The 19,606-nt window shown below is 38.1% G+C and overlaps 5 protein-coding genes across 7 annotated transcripts; all 5 read left to right on the top strand.

The window, feature by feature from the left end:
* Window positions 1–293: 293 nt before the first annotated feature.
* On the top strand, window positions 294–1,325 carry Sumo (Small ubiquitin like modifier). The gene is made up of 3 exons (XM_076907630.1): window positions 294–522; window positions 608–733; window positions 945–1,325. The coding sequence occupies exons 1-3, from the start codon at window positions 505–507 to the stop codon at window positions 1,080–1,082; spliced, it is 282 nt and encodes a 93-aa protein (XP_076763745.1). The 5' UTR covers window positions 294–504; the 3' UTR covers window positions 1,083–1,325.
* A 1,127-nt stretch (window positions 1,326–2,452) lies between these two features.
* Window positions 2,453–9,784, top strand: Taf1 (TATA-box binding protein associated factor 1). Of its 3 annotated transcripts, none has more exons than XM_076907879.1 (18): window positions 2,453–2,803; window positions 2,873–3,285; window positions 3,361–3,606; window positions 3,671–3,817; window positions 3,905–4,083; window positions 4,155–4,550; window positions 4,635–4,875; window positions 4,956–5,314; window positions 5,393–5,655; window positions 5,746–6,107; window positions 6,198–7,418; window positions 7,491–7,733; window positions 7,824–8,262; window positions 8,342–8,484; window positions 8,578–8,715; window positions 8,797–8,932; window positions 8,999–9,220; window positions 9,312–9,784. In XM_076907879.1, the coding sequence occupies exons 1-18, from the start codon at window positions 2,458–2,460 to the stop codon at window positions 9,524–9,526; spliced, it is 5,709 nt and encodes a 1,902-aa protein (XP_076763994.1). In that variant the 5' UTR covers window positions 2,453–2,457; the 3' UTR covers window positions 9,527–9,784. The 3 variants fall into 3 exon arrangements, with proteins under 3 accessions (XP_076763994.1, XP_076763995.1, XP_076763993.1); XM_076907880.1 differs by having other exon boundaries at window positions 2,453–2,806; window positions 3,914–4,083; window positions 9,312–9,736; XM_076907878.1 differs by having other exon boundaries at window positions 2,453–2,806; window positions 9,312–9,736.
* A 14-nt stretch (window positions 9,785–9,798) lies between these two features.
* Window positions 9,799–11,437, top strand: LOC143431283 (uncharacterized). The gene has a single exon (XM_076907883.1). It carries the CDS (start codon window positions 9,899–9,901, stop codon window positions 11,435–11,437), a length of 1,539 nt encoding a protein of 512 aa, XP_076763998.1. The 5' UTR covers window positions 9,799–9,898.
* Window positions 11,438–11,858: 421 nt separating this feature from the next.
* LOC143431259 (uncharacterized) lies at window positions 11,859–14,527 on the top strand. Its single transcript, XM_076907846.1, has 6 exons — window positions 11,859–12,124; window positions 12,294–12,502; window positions 12,594–12,770; window positions 12,834–13,320; window positions 13,672–13,731; window positions 13,962–14,527. The coding sequence occupies exons 2-6, from the start codon at window positions 12,320–12,322 to the stop codon at window positions 14,348–14,350; spliced, it is 1,296 nt and encodes a 431-aa protein (XP_076763961.1). The 5' UTR covers window positions 11,859–12,124; window positions 12,294–12,319; the 3' UTR covers window positions 14,351–14,527.
* A 1,333-nt stretch (window positions 14,528–15,860) lies between these two features.
* On the top strand, window positions 15,861–18,370 carry LOC143431241 (uncharacterized). The gene is made up of 7 exons (XM_076907823.1): window positions 15,861–15,997; window positions 16,074–16,186; window positions 16,272–16,490; window positions 16,582–17,000; window positions 17,080–17,785; window positions 17,844–18,078; window positions 18,201–18,370. The coding sequence occupies exons 1-7, from the start codon at window positions 15,886–15,888 to the stop codon at window positions 18,227–18,229; spliced, it is 1,833 nt and encodes a 610-aa protein (XP_076763938.1). The 5' UTR covers window positions 15,861–15,885; the 3' UTR covers window positions 18,230–18,370.
* Window positions 18,371–19,606: the final 1,236 nt, after the last annotated feature.

Raw genomic sequence — 19,606 nt, 5'->3', positions numbered from 1 at the left:
CAACGAGCGATAGTCTTAAATGGTATAATATCTATTATTCTTATTTTCATGGTAATAAAAGAAATTAATGTACGAAACCAATGTCGAATAAAATTACAATAAATCTATATTTATATATATATATATATATATAAAAAATTAATCTTTCTATACGACGATATAGAGATATTCATTTAACTTTTTGCACTAAATCGTAATTAAATGGAAACTACCATGATTAGATAAAAGGAAAAAAAAATTCCCTAGCGATCGCATTGTTAATCGCTAATGTTAGGTTTTTAAAACGCGTGTATGCCAATAAGTTTCTGATACTACACTACTTGTGTAAGATGGAAACGTTGTGATTAGAGGTATAAAGCTAGGAGCGGGATTATTGCAAGTTATTCGTTTGCACGGTTGTTTATGCGAATTTTACCCTCTTTGACAAATTGTACTTGTGATTAACCTGTGGAAATTTTATTATTAATCAGTGTTAGGATAACATATTTCCGGTAAACTCTAATCATGTCTGATGAAAAGAAGGTAACGCGCTTTATAACCTAAAAGTTCATATAATAATAAGTGCATAGTTCATATAATAATAAGAAGAGAGTATATTTTATTATAGGAAACTAAAGCAGAATCGGAGCACATAAATTTAAAAGTGCTGGGGCAAGATAGTGCAGTGGTTCAATTTAAAATTAAGAAGCACACACCACTCAGGAAATTAATGAATGCCTACTGCGATCGTGTAGTAAGTTTGTTATTCATTTATTATATTAGATTTAGGCTTGTTTTTAACAATTTGTTTTAGACAATTTGAATTAATCCAAAATGTTCCATTACTCCAGAATAATAGAACATTCGTACACTTTTATCTTGTTTACACACAGATGAGACGCGTACATGCGAAAGTTTTTTTATATTTTGCTAATATCAAGGTTAACATTGCATATCTGTATCAGGGCTTGGCGATAGCAGCGGTAAGGTTTAGATTCGATGGACAACCTATAAATGAATTAGACACACCGACAACACTTGAAATGGAAGAGGGGGACACAATAGAGGTTTATCAGCAACAGACAGGAGGAGGATTTTGTTGAGATTTAACATTATCTTTCGATAGTTTCAAAATGGACTTGATAAAAAAATTTTTGTTTCAGTGCTTACTTCCAAGAAAGAGATACGAATTATTCTCTATTTTTTCTGATACAACAGAATAATTAATTTCATAACGTACAGTGGGAAAGTTGTTTACACTTTTTATATACATCGATCTTAACACCTAGATGTAATTGAATCTACATATTCGTTTTATCTGAAAATGCAATTCTTTTTACATGCAATTTACATTGTTTAACATCGTAAAATAACTTTGGATTTTAATCATTTCTTGCACTGTATTAATAGTTGATGATGCGTTTTATTATTCTCGTCGTTGTCTGTTTAGAAGAATCGGGGAAACTCTCTCGATGTGCTATTTCCGTTTACAATAATTTTACTAATGATACGAAACAAGCTTACTGCTATGTTATTGTTAGTGGTATACATTGCAAATAGAGACACGCGTTAGTTGTCTCTTTGGCATTTTGCACTATGTAGAGAAAAACCGTCTACATCGTACAGAACACGTATTACTTCTTCGCAATCATAAGATTCTTTGTAAATGAACTTTAAGGAAAAAAAGAAAAAAGAGTTAATGTAAAATCTCATTCTCCCGATAAAATTTCATCTTTTTTTACCGTACGTTTGTTTCTCGTAACGATGTACGGGATAGGCAATGACAAAGAGCATTGTTAAAAGGATTATGTTAATATTTAATGATGTAACTATTTCTAAAATAGTAAAAACTCGTAAAGATTATGTTTATTTTGTAATTCAATTTTAGTGTTAACATTACAGTTTCACTTTCCATAAAAATAATATTACTTTGTACATGAATAAAAAAAATAAATTGTGTCTTATCTTTTCTATAAGAAACTGCTCATTTTTCGATCATTAGTAGAAGTGTCTCCCTTGTGAAAACTTGTCGAGGAAAGTTTCGCTCTTCGAGGGCGGGAGGGAGAGAGAGAGAGAGAGAGAGAGAGAGAGAGAGAGAGAGAGAGAGTAGTTGGTGGCGGTTCACGACAGAGGGCGCAAGAGAGTAGAAAGGTGTCTGTCCGATCTAGGTTATAACATACCGAGGGACATGGCGGTCAGTTGATGGCGGTCGGTTTACGTAAACAAAACGTTAGCTTACATCAATTTTGTAATTATTAGGTACCTGTAAATATACGACGGTATTCCATCTTTCTCACAACAAAAATATGTAAAGAGCGTGTAAATAAGTAAATGTATATAGGACGTGCATATTTCCGATGTAAAGAAATACCGGGTGCATCTGTTGTAAAATTCGAAGGATCGATAACCTCTTTTCGGAGGATTTTCGAAAAGTGACTGGTGATTCAAAACTCCCCGTCGAACATCAGATTAAAAGAAATGGCTGATTCCGACGAGGAAACTGATAAAGACATAATGTCTGGAATCAATATGACCGGTATCCTATTCGGGAACATCGACGACAATGGTCAACTCGAAGATGATATTCTGGATCCAGAGGCAAAGCAACATTTGGCTTCGTTAAATCGGCTTGGATTAGGTTCGTTTATCCGTGAAATGATGACGTGCGAAGATATGAACGACGAAAAAGATGACGAATCTAGCGACAGGGTCCACGACGAGAGTGATACGACTGACAAACGTGATATTAACTATGTTGTAAAGTCACCCAGCGCTCTTGATTTTTCAGACATAAATGAATTAGCTGAAGAGGAAAAGGAGGAGGGTAGTAAGTACGATGAAAATTAAAATTATAACGTACAATCGAGTTTCTAAGTATTATGATAACGGATAGGTAAGCAAGATGTACTGGATGGTAAAAGCGAGAAAGAAAATGCTGATTACGACGCGGATGACGAAGAAGTTGTTAATAAATCTGATACGCAGTTAATGCCGCCTCCTTCGGTACCGGAGGAAAAAGAAACTCTTACAGCGGAGGAAGCAGAAGCCGCGCGGCAGCGTAAATTGGAAACTCCGCTTGCTTCCATGTTACCATCGAAATATGCCAATGTTGATGTCACCGAGTTATTTCCTGACTTTCGTGCTAATAAAGTACTGCGATTTTCAAGATTATTCGGTCCTGGAAAGCCGAGTAGTCTACCGCAGATATGGAGAGGCGTTAAAAAGAGGCGTAAAAAGAAAAGACATCACGACGTTAGGGATTCCGATTCAGGTTCCGATCAGGAGGAGAAGAAACCAAAGTTTAAAGTACGTACAAGGCTAAAGTGAAAGATGCACGAATGTCAGTCCCAAGTAAAAGCTCGCAGGTTTTTATTTAATTAGGGTTGGGTTATGCAATACGGTCCAGATCCAAGTCCGGATATGTGCCGTTCCGACGATGAAAGTAAATTATTAATGCCCGTGGAAGACAAAGAGCAAGTCGGTAAGACGGGGGAAACTGGAGAAAACGGGGACATGGGACCAAAAGTGGCAGATTGGCGGTTCGGACCTGCACAGCTCTGGTACGACATGCTTCAAGTTCCAGAAACTGGAGATGGTTTTAATTACGGATTTAAAATTATCGACAAGGTATTTCATTCGCGTGCATATAGTGTATACAATTTGAAAATGATAATTTCAATATTTTTACTAGCTAGATGAAGTAAACGCTAAAGATAGTAGAGATAATAGAGAAGCCAGAGATACTAGCGAAGAATTTTCCGATGATGCATTTTTAATGGTATCGCAGTTGCATTGGGAAGATGACGTTATATGGAACGGTGACGACATAAAACACAAGGTATACAATGTTTCGATACAAAGGACAAAATGAACAAATTTATATAGGATTACACACACGAAAATTAGAATATAAATACTTGAAAAGGTGTTACAGAAACTAAATAGTAAAAATAACGCGGCTGGCTGGGTACCATCTAGCGGGAATAGAACCGCTCAGGCATTTAGTCAACCAGGCAAAGGTGCTGTGCCGGTCGCATCGAACGTTCGGTTGGCTACGTCGCAAATTACGACTCCGTTGCATATGCAGTCGCAGAAAAATAAGATGTAAGGAAAATACGCATTTTATATGAATATGTCTTGTCTAGAATTTCCGTTTCTCTTACTGTTCCCAATAGGAGTATGAGCAAAGGTAATCAGCAACAAAATCGAGAAGAAAATTACGATGACACTTGGTATTCCATTTTTCCCGTTGAGAACGAAGAATTGGTGTACGGCCTTTGGGAAGAAGAAGTAATTTGGGATCCTGAGAATATGAGAAAAATCCCGAAGCCTAAAATTCTTACGTTAGATCCCAATGATGAAAATATTGTTCTTGGTATTCCCGATGACATTGATCCGGCATTGGTCCCCAAAGATAATCCCCAACCGAAAGTAAAGATACCTCATCCGCATGTTAAGAAGAGTAAACTGTTGTTGGGAAAAGCTGGAGTAATTAATGTGCTGGAGGAAGACACACCACCTCCACCGCCAAAATCACCGGACAGAGATCCATTTAATATTTCGAACGATACGTAAGTTAATTACCAAACGATATGGAATGAATTTTAATTTCTATAAAACGAAGGATCGATCACTATAGACTCGTCATTCTATAGATATTACATGCCGCGATCGTCGGAAACAACATTACGATTAAAAGTTGGAGGTGGAAATTTGATACAGCATAGTACACCAGTGGTGGAGCTACGTGTTCCATTTGTTCAAACTCATATGGGACCATTACGACTTAGAAATTTCCATAGACCACCCTTAAGAAGATTCAGTCATGGGCCGCTTGCTCATCCTGGACCGCATTCTGTTCTGCCATTAATAAAGCACATAAAAAAGAAAGCCAAGGTATGTATTGATTTGTTCGGTTATTGAACATTTTGGATATCCTGATCCTATATGCAATACGAGTCACGTTTCCACGCTAGCAAAGAGAGCAGGAAAGAATTGCATCTGGTGGAGGTGATGTCTTCTTCATGAGAACTCCAGAAGATTTAACCGGGAAAGACGGTGAATTAGTGCTTATTGAATTTTCTGAGGAACATCCTCCTTTGATGAATCAAGTCGGCATGTGTTCCAAGGTGAAGAATTATTACAAAAGGAAGGCAGGAAAAGATCAAGGGCCACAAAAGTACAAGTATGGTGAAACCGCGTATGCGCACACTAGTCCATTCCTCGGCATTCTTACACCTGGCCAAAGTATACAAGCAGTTGAGAACAATATGTACAGAGCGCCAATCTATGAACACAAAATTCCTGAGACCGACTTTTTAGTTATCAGGACAAGGTATCGCGTAACGGTGTTGCTTAATTCATATGGCTGGTTATACGTTGGATAAGTTAATCGTTTTTCTCCTTCGTACAGACAGCAATACTATATCAGAGAAATGGATGCTTTATTCGTCGCTGGCCAAGAGTGTCCATTGTACGAAGTACCAGGACCTAATTCAAAGAGAGCCAACAATTTTGTGAGAGATTTTCTGCAAGTGTTTATATACAGATTGTTTTGGAAATCTCGCGATACGCCACGTCGCATTAAAATGGACGACATTAAAAAAGCATTCCCTTCGCATAGTGAAAGTAGCATTAGGAAACGTTTGAAGCTATGTGCTGATTTTAAAAGAACGGGTATAATATTCATTTATATGTACACGCAGATGATAATTATATTTCGTTTATTAAAACGAATATTCTTCTAAAAGAACTTTCTTATATCAGGCATGGATTCAAATTGGTGGGTTATAAAACCTGACTTTAGATTACCAACTGAAGAAGAGATCCGAGCGATGGTATCCCCGGAACAATGTTGCGCTTACTTTAGCATGATCGCTGCCGAGCAAAGGCTAAAGGATGCTGGTTACGGCGAGAAGTTCCTATTTACTCCACAAGATGACGACGACGAGGAGATGCAATTAAAGATGGATGACGAAGTTAAAGTTGCGCCTTGGAATACGACACGAGCGTATATACAAGCTATGAAAGGGAAATGTTTGTTACAACTGGCAGGGCCAGCTGATCCAACGGGCTGCGGTGAAGGGTTTTCGTATGTTCGAGTACCAAACAAACCTACCATCAGTAAAGTATGTAACACTGTAAATCGTTATACTCGAGCCGAGTGTATGGAATCGTTTACTTTTATCATGAGCTGTGCTATTTATGATGTCGATTAGGAAGAACAAGAAGCTCAGCCAAAGAGAACTGTAACTGGAACCGACGCCGATCTGAGGAGATTGTCATTGAATAATGCGAAAGCGTTACTTCGAAAGTTTGGCGTGCCCGAAGAAGAGATTAAAAAATTATCGCGGTGGGAGGTAATCGATGTGGTTAGAACGTTATCAACTGAGAAAGCTAAAGCTGGAGAGGAGGGCATGACCAAGTTTTCGCGGGGAAATCGATTTTCCATCGCCGAACACCAGGAACGTTACAAAGAAGAATGTCAAAGAATTTTCGATCTACAAAACCGTGTTCTATCCTCGAACGAAGTTCTAAGTACAGACGAAGGCGAGAGTTCCGAAGAAGACAGTTCGGATATAGAAGAGATGGGTAAAAATATAGAAAACATGCTTTCTAATAAGAAAACGAGTACCCAATTGTCTCTTGAACGAGAGGAACAACAACGGCATGAGCTACGGAAAATGTTGATGGGCGAGGTCCAAGAACAAGATAAGAAAACAAAGGAGAAAAAGAAAGATGACGAGGAGGATAGTCCTGTGAATAATTTTAACTCGCAGCAAGGTCGAGTCCTCAAGATTTATCGGACATTCAGAAATCCGGAAGGCAAAGAGTATACAAGGGTTGAATTAGTGAGGAAACCGGCGGTGATAGACACTTATATAAAGATTCGAAATTCCAAGGACGAAACATTTATCAAACAATTCGCAACATTGGACGAGGCGCAGAAAGAGGAGATGAAACGGGAGAAGAGGAGAATTCAAGAACAATTACGGAGGATTAAACGTAATCAAGAAAGGGAACGTATGCTCGGCGGTCCGATGTCTGGGAACAACGCGTCGTCGAGTAACATATTTGACCGTAGTAGCACCAATACCCCAACCGCAACCACCTCGAATAGTATCCTTCCATTTTGTAATTCCTATCAGTCTATCTCCCCTGCTTCTAAACATCTTAAACCCGAAGTTTCCCCCTCGAAACGTAAGAAACCTAAACTTAAACCAGATCTTAAACTGAAATGCGGTGCTTGCGGTAACGTAGGCCACATGCGTACGAATAAAGCTTGTCCTTTGTATCAAAATAGTATAACCACAGCGTCGGTGAACGTTGCAATGACCGAGGAACAAGAAGAAGAGATCGAGAAACAGCTTAATACGGATGACCAAGATCTTGTTAATGTGGATGGGACGAAAGTGAAGTTATCCTCAAAATTGATTAAGGTAATAAGGTTCTTTTTTTTTTCAATTTTTTCCCCCGATCAATTTCTTAATTCGTTCAATTTATTCTCGTAGCACGCCGAGGAGATGAAGAGGCGCACGTTACTCTTAAAAGTGCCTAAGGAGGCAGTAAGCTCCAAAAAACGGCGACGAGCTACTGGCGATGATCACTGTGATTATCTTAAACGACAACAGAGGCCCGCGAACAGACGAAGGACCGATCCAGTTGTTGTTATGTCTACGATACTCGAAAGTATACTTAACGAAATGCGCGATCTACCCGACGTTCAGCCTTTTTTATTCCCTGTTAACGCTAAAGTGTGTTCTTATTTTCATCGGATGTTTATATCTATATCTTTGTTTTAATCATCGAAAAATTATTTATCCAATTCACTATCTCTTCACCAGGCAGTCCCCGATTATCATAAAATTATACAGAGACCTATGGATTTGCAAACTATACGTGAAAACCTGAGATTGAAAAAATATCAAAGTCGAGGGGAATTTTTGGCTGACGTTAATCAAATCGTAGAAAATTCAACATTGTATAATGGGCCGAAAAGTTCGTTAACAGTTGCGGCTAAACGTATGCTGGAAACTTGTGTAGAGAGACTTGGAGAAAAGGAGGATCGTCTAATGAGACTAGAAAAAGCGATTAACCCTTTATTGGACGATGACGATCAAGTTGCTCTTACTTACATTTTAGATAATGTGGTAAACAATAAATTGAAGTCAATGACAGAAGCTTGGCCGTTTTTGAAACCGGTCAATAAAAAATTAATAAAAGATTATTATAATGTTATTAAAAGACCGATGGATTTAGAAACTATATCTAAAAAAGTATCTGGTAACTTGAACTTGTATTAACGCTTATATTAATGATGAAAAAACAAACATTTTCAATTGTTAATATCTATTATTTTTAGCACAAAAGTATCATAATCGTCACGAATTCGTTAGAGATATCGAACAAATTTTAGAAAATTGCACATTATACAATGGAAAGGAATCTCCGTTTACGCAACAAGCAGAATTGCTGGTTAAAGTTTGCAAAGAGACATTAGACGAGGTAATATTGAATATTTGTTAGTTTGTTTTGTCACACTAGTAGCGGATCACCCTGCACATGACACGTGTATAATCGAACGATGATGCATTTCAGTACGATGAACATCTAACACAGTTAGAGAATAGCATATTTTTGGTACAAAAACGAGCGATGGAACAGGTAGACATCGATCCTTCATGGCTGGGACCAGATGAAGAAAATTATACTATCGTGGAACCAGAATTTAGAGGGGTTACTAGTTCATTAAGATTGGTATCGCTCTTATTTGTAAGGTTTCTAAATTTTATTATATTTTTTAATTATATTTTGTAGAGTCAAACGAGTTCGCCAGAAAATCCATTCGGCAAATCGCATATGGACGATTTTGATTTTGTAGACGTCGAAGGAGATTTAGAAGGCGATGGTAGTAGAAGCGCGAATTCAAAGAAGAAGGATGTTCTCGAGGAAGGTAATGAAAATTTTACATTGTTTTATTTTAATAAAAAGAATACAATTGTAAAATATTCCGTTTTAGATCTACAATTCTCCAGTGAAGATGAATTCGATGAGGTCCCATTTGGTACGGACGAACAGTCTGAAAACGCTGAGGTGGACACGCTTGAGCTGAACGAAGTTAGAGAAGGTACAGAAGGTACAGTAGTATTGGCGGATGACGATAGCCAACAAGCGGCAGAGGCAATGGTTCAGCTGGGCAATGTCGGTTTTTATATGGCGGAACAACAATTGCTTCAACAAGGTCGGTGATCGTGGAGCAAAACGCCGCATGCATCCGTTCAAAGAGAGAGAGAGAGAGAGAGAGAGCGAGCTTATATCTTTTTACGTTGCAGATGAAAGTATGGACGTTGATCCAAATTATGACCCTTCAGACTTTTTGTTAGCTGGCTTACCAGCGAGGGATGAGAAAAATGAGAATAAGATACAGGACGATTTAGCTGTCTCTGAGAGTGATGATGACGCGGAAAATAACGCAAAACAGAAACAAAAAACGCCACAACAATTATCGCAACCGGAGGAGGATGTTGGCGGCGATTTATGGTTCTAAAGGGACATTTTTTTATTCTCCAGTAATAATATTATTTTATAGTTTATTTCCCTCTCTCATCGAAATCAAAAGATTTATGTATATTACAAAATGTAAATGTAACAAAGAACAAAATATTTATTTCTTCGAGTAATAATCGAATTTCAATATTTGATATTAATGTGAAACATATAATATTGTAAAAAGTGGGACGAATGATTGAAAAATTATTTTTTAACATATTACACTCGTTTCAGTTCTCAGTATAGGATAGTAAAGTTGTGCGCTAAAATTTGTCAAGAAAGAACAGTCGATTTAAAAAGCTGCAAATTCAGTCGCATTTCTATAGTATATATTTCTAATCAAAATTGCGTTTATGTTTTTTAGTTAACAATGATTACCGATAAAGAATTGCAAGCTAAAATGGATCATATACAAGAAATGTGTCCTCTAAGTCTACGCTTACAACGAGAGCAAGACAAAATGCTTAAAAATATAATTAATGTAACGAAAAACGCTGCACCGGAACAAGTGATAGTTTATAAACCAGATGCTATCATTGGATGTACTCTTAAATTACTTTTTTATTACAATGAAGCTTTATCTCAAGCCGATAACATGTGCGAATGGAAACGACGTAGGAAACTACGACTCGCGAAAGAGTGTTACAGTTGCTTACTAGAAATGTATATCCCCGAAAAATCTAAAGAAATTCTGAAAGCTGTACTTGACATTATTTATGAAGTTAAGCTTTGGAAGTTTCAAACGTTTTGTTTCGAGATCATGTATATTCTACTGGAACACGGTGTCAGCGGATCGTTAATTATCCATACTATATGGGACAAGATAGAAGAGCCGCATATAGACGTAAATGACGCAAGAGGAATAGTAAGAATATTATATAAATTGTTAGATGTTTACGATTGGCCAGATACTTACGATACAGTGTTAGTTATTGAGAGAATTTTAAATCTTTTTTACATCTCTATAACTAGTACGCAAGCAATTGCTGATTTTGTACCATACGCGATGCTCAAAAAAGGTTTGGAAGTCTGCATTATTAACTTAGTGAAACACGTACATAACGATCATCTACTCCTGATTATCCAGTACATGTGTTCGTGGGCTATCGAACAAGGAACGACAGATGGAACTATTCTAGAATTTGGTAGTACGCTCGAGTACGCAGCTTTCATGCACAAGGTAACATTGTACGAGAAAACTTTAACACCGAAGGTATTTCCATTGTTAATGGAAATGATAGCATCGTCAAGTAAGATAATCAGTTTATTGGGTAACAGAGTTATACAATACTTGCTGGATAGAAAGGATAATAAGATGAACTTTGATACTCCGAAAATATTTTTTCAAGACACTCAATTTGGCCTGAAAGTAGGCCCCTGTTTTAAAGAGGATAAATTGTTTTGTAAATTACACAGAGAGATTTTGCACGACAGCCTGTTGAAAAGTATCATAAATCATTCCTCGTCACGTATGAATCTCGAAGCAGCTTATTGTACAATTTGCCTGATAGCCGTGGAAGTTCCCTGTGGATTCACGGCGGCAGCTCTGGTTTGTTTTTTAATGAACCTACAGGATATAACTTTGAAGCAAGGCAAACAACAACAACAACAACAACAACAACAACCTGAAATATCTTATCATTTACACGCGACAGTGATAGCAATTATGTCTCTTCTATGCTGGATTCATAAAGCCAAAGTGTTTTACGATTATGTGAATAAAGTAATGTTGGAGAGGGCGCAATGGGCTCCCCATTTAAACCCCCCTATTCAATCTCAATATAATTTCGCGGCGCACCATATATTCTGGCACAAACCAGACCTGTTTTTTATAGACTGGGAAGCTCGTTACGGTTTATGGAAATGTTTCCGTTTACACGAGACTGAAGAAGATATGCAAGAACTTTGAATATTTGCTACTTTTCTCTACTTGGATCTGTCTCATCATCTGTCTTCAATCGCGTCTTGTCAAATTTCATCTAAGATGTACACGAACAAACGAAAAGAACATACATAATGCGTAACGCATAGTCATTCGATGTACCGAGAGTCGGAACCTACTCTCGTTAATATTTAGAATTGTTTATAGTGATAATACAAGTGTCAACCAAAATGGCTGTGATTTTCATATTTGTATACAGCGTAATCTATAACTTATTACGCATTTAAAGAAACACCAGTAAAAATTGGCGCCGGTGTCGTATTATTTATATATATCTCTTGCATAGTTTACACACTTCTCGAGCATAAAAGTTGTAATAATTTCTATTGTGTATCCATTATACGCGCGCGCGCGTAATATATACGCGTGATATACATATTTATTGTACCTCCATCTTACAACGGCTCTAAACACTTTCCGATTCGCGAAACGTTTATTTTACAAACTGTGAATTGTTTATTAAAATTAGACATGTGAACAGTTTCGAGATTTATGAAACATCTTTTTGTTATTATCGAAGAAGCCAGAGAAAGTGTTGACAATGAAGTTGAATTCACTTTTTTAAATGCAATTCAAAGCGGTATTGTTTACATAACGAGCTTCAGCTTTAGTGGATTATTTTCGTCGGACAGTTTAAATTGCGTTCTAACAAAGGTTAACTTTTCAAATGTTCCTTTATTTTGTTAGCATCAGCTGCTTTTCTCTAGACAGGATAATTTTAGTTAAAATTACACAAATAACGAGTAGAATCTTCTATATTATTTAAACGTATTCTATTATTTAAAGTGAAATAATTTTTATCGTGGTCCTGTTTATTTTTCAGTTATTCAAATATTTCATTAGGAAATAATGCCTGGAGAACAGTTTTCATTAGTTTGGAATAGTTTCCCAAGAAATTTGTCATCTGGATTGTATACTTTACTAACCGATGAACAATTAGTCGATGTAACATTAGCTGCAGAGGGTCAGATATTACGTGCGCATAAGTTAATACTGTCAGTTTGTAGTACATACTTCAGGGAATTGTTCAAAGTATATCTTTAATATTTCTAATATACTTAGAATTTATTGTTATTCGATCGACGCATTAAATTCATACATTGCGATGCATTGAATGATACAGGGAAATTCTTGTAAACATCCGATTGTGATTCTGAAAGATGTCAATTATCGGGATTTGTCGGCTATGCTACATTTCATGTATCAAGGAGAAGTTAACATTAAACAAGAAGATATCGCTAGTTTTCTGAAGGTAGCGGAAACATTGCAAATAAAAGGATTAACCAAGGAAACGGAGGAGGTACGTCCGAACCGGTGTAACATTTTATCGTGAATAATAAAAGGAATTGTCGTTTGCTTGTAGAAATTTGAACAAACATTGGCAAAGAGTGCGCAAAACTTGAATGAAATATTTAATGCAGAGAAAAACAGTATTAATTCTCTCCCATCGGATGGGAACGCTTCTGCTTTCGAGGAACGAAAACAGTTTGTACAGGAGGATCGGCAATGCCAGAAACAAGATACTCTGTCGAACGATGAATCGTATAATAATAATGAGTTTGCAGAGAAGAGTGCGAATATTAACGATATATGTTCTCATCGAGTGTCTATTTCTGATTCAGCTTATAGCGTGCAGGATAAGAATACGACAAATAGGAACAATTCTGCGAACATAGAGTCGCAACGCGACGAAGAGGAGCCATTGAATTGTACGGCTGAGATAAATCGTGTAGAATCGCCAAAGCGTGAACCGTTGGATTATACTTTGGACATAGATATGGAAACAGGATTTAAGGCATATTTGCCGAAACAGTCACTTTATAAGCCTGAAGAGAATTTGCAAACAAAAGGTATTACCTCTATACATATTATAAGTGTAACTATTAAAAGAGATTATATATATATATATATATATATATATATCGGTAGGCTGATAAGTATAAAGACATCGTTCAGAGCTGAAAGGTATTGTGTTCATTGTAAATTACAAGATGATTAAAAACCAGCTGTTTAATCAAGATGCAAAAGATTTGACACGCTCAACTTTATCTTGGACATGTTATTGTTATAACAAATTTATCTTGGAATCGAACCAATTTTATGTCTGCACGCTTATTTATTGGGTGTTTCAAATCTAAATTTGATATTTTTATGCGATTTAATAATTTACAGTTGTAAACAAGAAATATTATTACTTGCAGATTGTGGAGCGGATATGCAGTTAATTCCATACAATCGGAATGCACAAACCCAATCGTTTGGTAAGCATCTGATTCCCGTTATTTCGTTTTAATCCATAGTTTGATTCGTTTACTACGTTCTTTATGATTTTCTCTGCACATGTGTCCTAAATATTATCTATTCATATACTTGAATACATTCGATCGTACACGTTCCGAACATATATATACATATATCGTTTATCTTTATTTGTACTTGACGTTAAATAATCGCAGCTGTCGTTAGCATTTTATTTATGTCCATTTATTAGGTTTAAGTAACATGACTGGTTTTGAAAGTGAATTTACATACGAAACCGGTTGTCATAGTAAAGGTCGACGAACTGTTAAAGGTATATCCAACAATAGTTTGCCATTGGAGACAACGTTACGCGTTGTATCCGAACTGGGGCCAACTTTACGTATGGAAAGCGGCAAGGTTATTCGAATGTATTCGTGTCCATGGTGTCTTCGTCATTTCACTCGTAAGGAGAATCTCAAACTACATGTCCGGTACATTCACGGCCCGCTTGAAAGTCTAACGTGTAAACTTTGTGGTAATAAATATAAGAACAGTAACAGTCTACGTGTACATTCGTATCTCTATCATAATGCTAAACGCGACAAACCTAGTAAGCCGTTAGCGGATGGTGGTGCATGAAATTGAGAAAGAAAGAAACAGTTTACGTTCAAATTATTAATGTACATTTTATTACTATTTGTATCGAAAGCATAGTAGTGTATAAAATGATTGCGTGTAATGATATATACGGTATTATTGGCGCAATTTTATTTGTGGTCAGCAAGTCTGTACTTTAGTTCGAGAATTAGCAGAAAATTGATAAAAATCTAATTTAGTATCCTTTATTTACATTTCGTCTAGTATAATTACTGGGCTATTGAACGGATTTCATAAACTCGGAATAACAATATTCTTTTGAGAGAGAGAGAGAGAGAGAGAGAGAGAGAGAGAGAGAGAGAGAGAGAGAGAGGGAAGAGAGATTAGAGAAGTTTAAAACGTGGAAACGATTACATATTTTATATAAAACGGACTACTTTTTAAAAGGAATCAATTGTAAATATATACATGTATATTGATATAACATTTTGTAAATATATATATGGATTTTTAATCAAATAAAATATTGATATTTGTGTATTCTTCTTGCAAGTTTGACTGTGAACATACTCGATACGTGATAGTTTCCTTTTCTTTCTTTGCTTTGGAAAAGGATTTAAAGTCGATTCAAGTCAATTACATGCGAACGTGTACCTTTTTCCGTCTGTTCTGTTGTACAGAAAAACGAAGGTCGGTTTAAGGTCATCGCGACAGTTTCATTTACAGACGACCACAGTTTAAAATGATGCGATACGACAGATCGTTCCAACAGCAGGAAAATGACAATACTCTGTTCGAAAAGATTTTGTAAGAGATGCGTAAGAAATGGAACTTGTTAAAAATGTGTAACTTTACGTTTCTCTGTGACGGTGAAATATGCGCGTAATATGCTACAGATTTATATTACGAATTGTATACGCGATAAGGAATGAGAGTGACGTGTGTATGTACTGTCAAACACGCAAACATGCAAAGCACAAGAATGTATTATCTTCGAGGCGAACGCGAGGGTCCAGAAACGAGACATTACACAAGGGGCCCCAACATTCTTTCGTAATGTTTAAAAGTATTAAAATCACCAACCGCTGGGGTCCTCCGATCGCAACAACCTCTGTCGATACAGCGACCGTTCCATCGGACCCACGCAGAGAATGAAATTATTAATTTGTTAGACGAGGTGATCCCTGAATTCCTTCTATATACATGTATCGTTCGAACGTCGCGATCCCTCAGCCTGGACCAAAGGCCGTAAGATCCGTTGATTATCTCGGTCGGCCGCCTATAATTAAACATCACCGCGATTGGATCCGATGGCACGGTTAATGATAAATTGCAAGTGTCGTGGATCCACCAGGATTGTTAGTCGAGTGGGGAGAACGAACGATGAGACGGAGGATAGAGTGTATCATCGAACTACCGTCTGGCCGGGCTTTTGCAACGGGGTGTCAAGGGTCATCAAGTCTTTGGGACATAATCGTGGCATACAGTCGTGGATACACTGGTGGAGCACTTGTTGTAAAATCTTGGCGATATTCGTGGAATAAGTTTGGAAAGGCGCGGGGATTATCGAGGGGATCATGGCCGGGTTCAACCTTGTGGACATCCTCGGTATTTCGTTGCTGTTGCACTTTGCGTTCAGCCTGCTGTTGCTGATTCTCTTGGTACCGTTCCTGTTATTCGTTTATCCGGGTAATTATCATCAGACGTTGTACTCTGATACGAATAGACGAAATTTTCCCTTGTACTTATTCTCTTTCGGTTAAAGTACTGACCTGGTCAAGAAAAGGATGGATACGTTTTGTGAAATGGAAATACCCGAACGTGGTCGTCGTAGAAGAGAACAGCATTCGAACGATCCTGGATCAGTTTCGAAATCACGTAAGCGTAATCGCGATGTTTTTTCATCAATCGATCATTGATCAATCTCGGCGGTATAAGTTTACTGAAAATGTTCTTCTTTCAGGGAATTTACACTCTGCTAGTTCAAGGCCGTACGATCGCAGAAAGTATCCGCGGCCACTTGATACATTTGACTTCATCCAGGAGATTTCTTCGCGCAGGCTTGTCCACGAGATGGGGTCTTTACGTATGGAAGGATCTTGATTATTTCTCCGTGGATAATCATTTGTTAAATTCATCGTGTTCGTTCAGAGGCCGAGCTCTTACAGAGTCCAACATTCAGGTCGGTTTCGCAAATGCAAATTCGTCACGATTCTTCCATGTTCCGTATTCCGTTTCACGTAGAAAATCTTGAGTAGATTCGTGCGTTTTAGGACTACGTCAGCGATCTCACGTCAAAGTTCTTACCACCGGAACAACCACCCTGGCAGGTACACGTGATAAACTGTTTCGTTCGCGGAGAAGAGTGCCAAGTCTGTCTGGTGAGGGTCCATCATCTACTTCTTCGGCGGGAACACCTCGCGCTGGCCGACTTCCTACCGTTGAGATACACGACGGATAGCTGGACGTGTCAGGAAGTGGATTCTTCTTTTACCAATCTCTACTCCGAGCCGTCTGCGCTTCCGAAGCTTTATCAGAAGCTCACGGAGAGTTTCAGCAATTATTGGAACGAGTTTCTCTGCAACAACGACCCGAACGAAAGGCCGGAGATTCTGAAGAAGCAGATCGGTATTTTTCAATGCTTGAAAATCGGAGTGATCGTGCTTGTTTCTTCGGCGAAAGAAATGACAAGGTACAGAGAGTAATGGTATCGCTGCAAACGGAGCATATGAGCAATTGAACATTAAATGAATAACTCTTGATTACTTTAGGCAGTATAGAAGAGGGGAGGGGCCGAAATTGCTGGATACTTTTGGAATCTTCCAACGCGAAGCCAGCAAGAGAAACTTTGGGCGTACCGTGTTTCTGCGTGCTTTCTTCAAATCCTTGAATCCTCTCGAATTACTCTATATCGCGATTCATTGGTGCTGGTACCTGGCAGTCACGCTGAGTCTAAAAACACCAGTATTACTCGTTCGAGAGTTACGCGCTTTAAAATCTCGCCACAAACACCATTATCCGGATACCTTGATTTCCATGCTATGGTGTTACGTTCCTTTGATATTCCGGGCCACCGTGGAGATGATCTCCATCGCGTGGATCGCGATAAAAGCGCCCAAAACGATCTTCGAGGAGTTGTTCTTGAAACATCCGCAGGCGAATCGGCTTCAAACCACGTCTCCGTGCGGTCGCAAGGTAGTCGCTTGGTCGGATGAGGTCCAACTGGATGTTCTCCGGAAGATCTCTAGTATGACCGGCGCGACAGAGACCGAGATTCTACTAGCCGTTACCGTGGACGCTCTTAAAGAATATTTCCGACAGTCTGGCGTTAGGATACCAGATAATGTGCTTGCTACCGGTAAATTCGTTAGACAGAGGGCGATATTTGTGCAGAATCATGAGACCAGGGGCATTCTGTGTCTCGCATTGCCCACCAAGACTCCGTTGTTCGAAGACGATCTGGTTGAAATCTTGCAGGTCTGTATTCGTTCGGTATTGCGCAAGAACAAAGATATAAAGACTCGATGGTTTTTAGGTGATCCAGAAGAACGTGCGAGATGCAAGATCGAAGCAAAGCGCGATATACGCTATCACAGCCGCTGAAGCCTCCTGTGGATTCATCTCTTCTTGTTTACCTTCGTTGCTGCTCAAGGTGATGTTAAACCAGCTAACGAGAAGGTATTCACTCTCGTTGACACACATCGCCGGAGATCTGCCCGTCGAAGGTGTCGACGCGGTAATGTATTGGAGACCACCTCAAGGCAACTGCAGTAAGCGAAATATTACGCTATATATTATTACGCTAGAACACGTAAGAGAGGCGTAGAAATAACAGACACCGATGCCTCGTGTTTGTCGTGTTTCTTCCAGATATGTCGATAACTTTACACAGGTATGGGAATGGAGTTCGACTGGGCGTGATGGGCGACGCGTTAATTGGCCCCGAGCACGCCATTATCACCAAAACCTTTCCGAAAAGCGTGGAAAGCCTTGCGAACGTGGTTGGTGTACCGAAAATTGTCAGCAGAAATTCGTCACCAGGTCCGATCAGTCCGAGCCCTTCGACGGGAATGTCCCGTTCTTAATGAGAACGTAGACAAGACTGCGCAAGATGAGTAAGATGGCATCGCGTTCGATCGATTACTATCTTTCCCATCTTTCGCGAATACTCTTCAATTACGATATTTCGCTCTTAGGGGAACAAGTTCAAGCGGACGTTGAGAAGGTCCTCCTCGGAGAAGGTCCGTAGGTAGTGATATTTAAGTGATAATCGCCAACCTATCGGAGGAAACAAAAAACAAGAAATGAAAAACAATTATAGCGGTATAATATGCTTTTTATTTTTCTATAAATTTTATATTTGTCTCCGTCCTTTTCATTATTAATCTTTTCGAGTTATCTTAAGTATAAAATAACGTTTCTTGCAAGACAAAACGTATACCACGAATTATGCCGTAATACGTTGTGTGTATATATTTGTATAAATGTACACGTTCCTATCTATTTATTTATACATACATGCATACATTTTTAACGATCTATTATAGTTTAGTCGTCGTGTTTGCGCACAGTATACTTTAGCCGCTAAGGTAGTTGATGCGACGATTTTTATTGGCATCAAATCGATTCGATAGGTTACACTTGGAAGCATATTATTTATAAGAGCGAATTTACAGTTTCCGATCGATTTTCAAGGTACACTGAAAGGTGTACTGCGCGTCGTCGATTAAATATTTCCAAAAGCAGTAAACTAGCTTCAAAAATTGAATAAGTTTGTTGGATATTTGTACGTTTTATTTTGGTATCCATTTAGTTTCATTGCACTTTGAAAAATTTCGTTAATATTAAGTTAACATTTTCCTGACTTATTCAATTGCAATGGTTGCGATCACAGATGGGACGTTTCGTTACAACGATGCGTAAAATTATCGTGCATCGTCTTAATTAGCCGTGGCAGACTTTTGTCCATTTTTCGATTTGTCCTACGCTATATTGAAGTTTATAAGGCAAAAGTTTCAAAGTATATAGCAATTATACTGTAATCAACGCTTTGAAGAGCCACGGAAAAATTCATTTACGTCGAGTGCTTTCCTGTCCGGTATTTAGTATTCGACGATACATTTTTATAATAAATAGCGAACGTTAACGTATCTTATCTATTAAGACGTGGCTAATCCAACGTTTCTATTGGTACGTGGCTATAGAAATTTTGTAAATAACTTTTCTTCTTTAGAGTTTAAATAATTTCGCGTTGTTGTTACATGCGAATTAGTAGTAAGAAAAAAGTTTTAGTAAGAA

The sequence above is a fragment of the Xylocopa sonorina genome, chromosome 17 (genome assembly GCF_050948175.1).
Source record: "Xylocopa sonorina isolate GNS202 chromosome 17, iyXylSono1_principal, whole genome shotgun sequence".
NCBI lineage: Eukaryota > Metazoa > Arthropoda > Insecta > Hymenoptera > Apidae > Xylocopa > Xylocopa sonorina.
This window is presented reverse-complemented; position numbering and strand designations above follow the sequence as displayed.

Bases quoted from the DNA above. Each gene is read 5' to 3' on its own strand.
- Sumo (XM_076907630.1), top strand. The intron at 734-944 runs GTAAGTTTGTTA...TATCTGTATCAG, and splicing joins ATGCCTACTGCGATCGTGTA to GGCTTGGCGATAGCAGCGGT.
- Taf1 (XM_076907878.1), top strand. From the start codon at position 2,458: ATGGCTGATTCCGACGAGGAAACTGATAAAGACATAATGTCTGGAATC. The intron at 2,807-2,872 runs GTAAGTACGATG...GATAACGGATAG, and splicing joins AGAGGAAAAGGAGGAGGGTA to GTAAGCAAGATGTACTGGAT. The intron at 8,263-8,341 runs GTAACTTGAACT...TATTATTTTTAG, and splicing joins TATATCTAAAAAAGTATCTG to CACAAAAGTATCATAATCGT.
- LOC143431283 (XM_076907883.1), top strand. From the start codon at position 9,899: ATGATTACCGATAAAGAATTGCAAGCTAAAATGGATCATATACAAGAA.
- LOC143431259 (XM_076907846.1), top strand. From the start codon at position 12,320: ATGCCTGGAGAACAGTTTTCATTAGTTTGGAATAGTTTCCCAAGAAAT. The intron at 12,771-12,833 runs GTACGTCCGAAC...GTTTGCTTGTAG, and splicing joins TAACCAAGGAAACGGAGGAG to AAATTTGAACAAACATTGGC. The intron at 13,321-13,671 runs GTATTACCTCTA...TATTACTTGCAG, and splicing joins AGAGAATTTGCAAACAAAAG to ATTGTGGAGCGGATATGCAG.
- LOC143431241 (XM_076907823.1), top strand. From the start codon at position 15,886: ATGGCCGGGTTCAACCTTGTGGACATCCTCGGTATTTCGTTGCTGTTG. The intron at 17,786-17,843 runs GTCTGTATTCGT...GATGGTTTTTAG, and splicing joins ATCTGGTTGAAATCTTGCAG to GTGATCCAGAAGAACGTGCG. The intron at 18,079-18,200 runs GTAAGCGAAATA...AACTTTACACAG, and splicing joins ACCACCTCAAGGCAACTGCA to GTATGGGAATGGAGTTCGAC.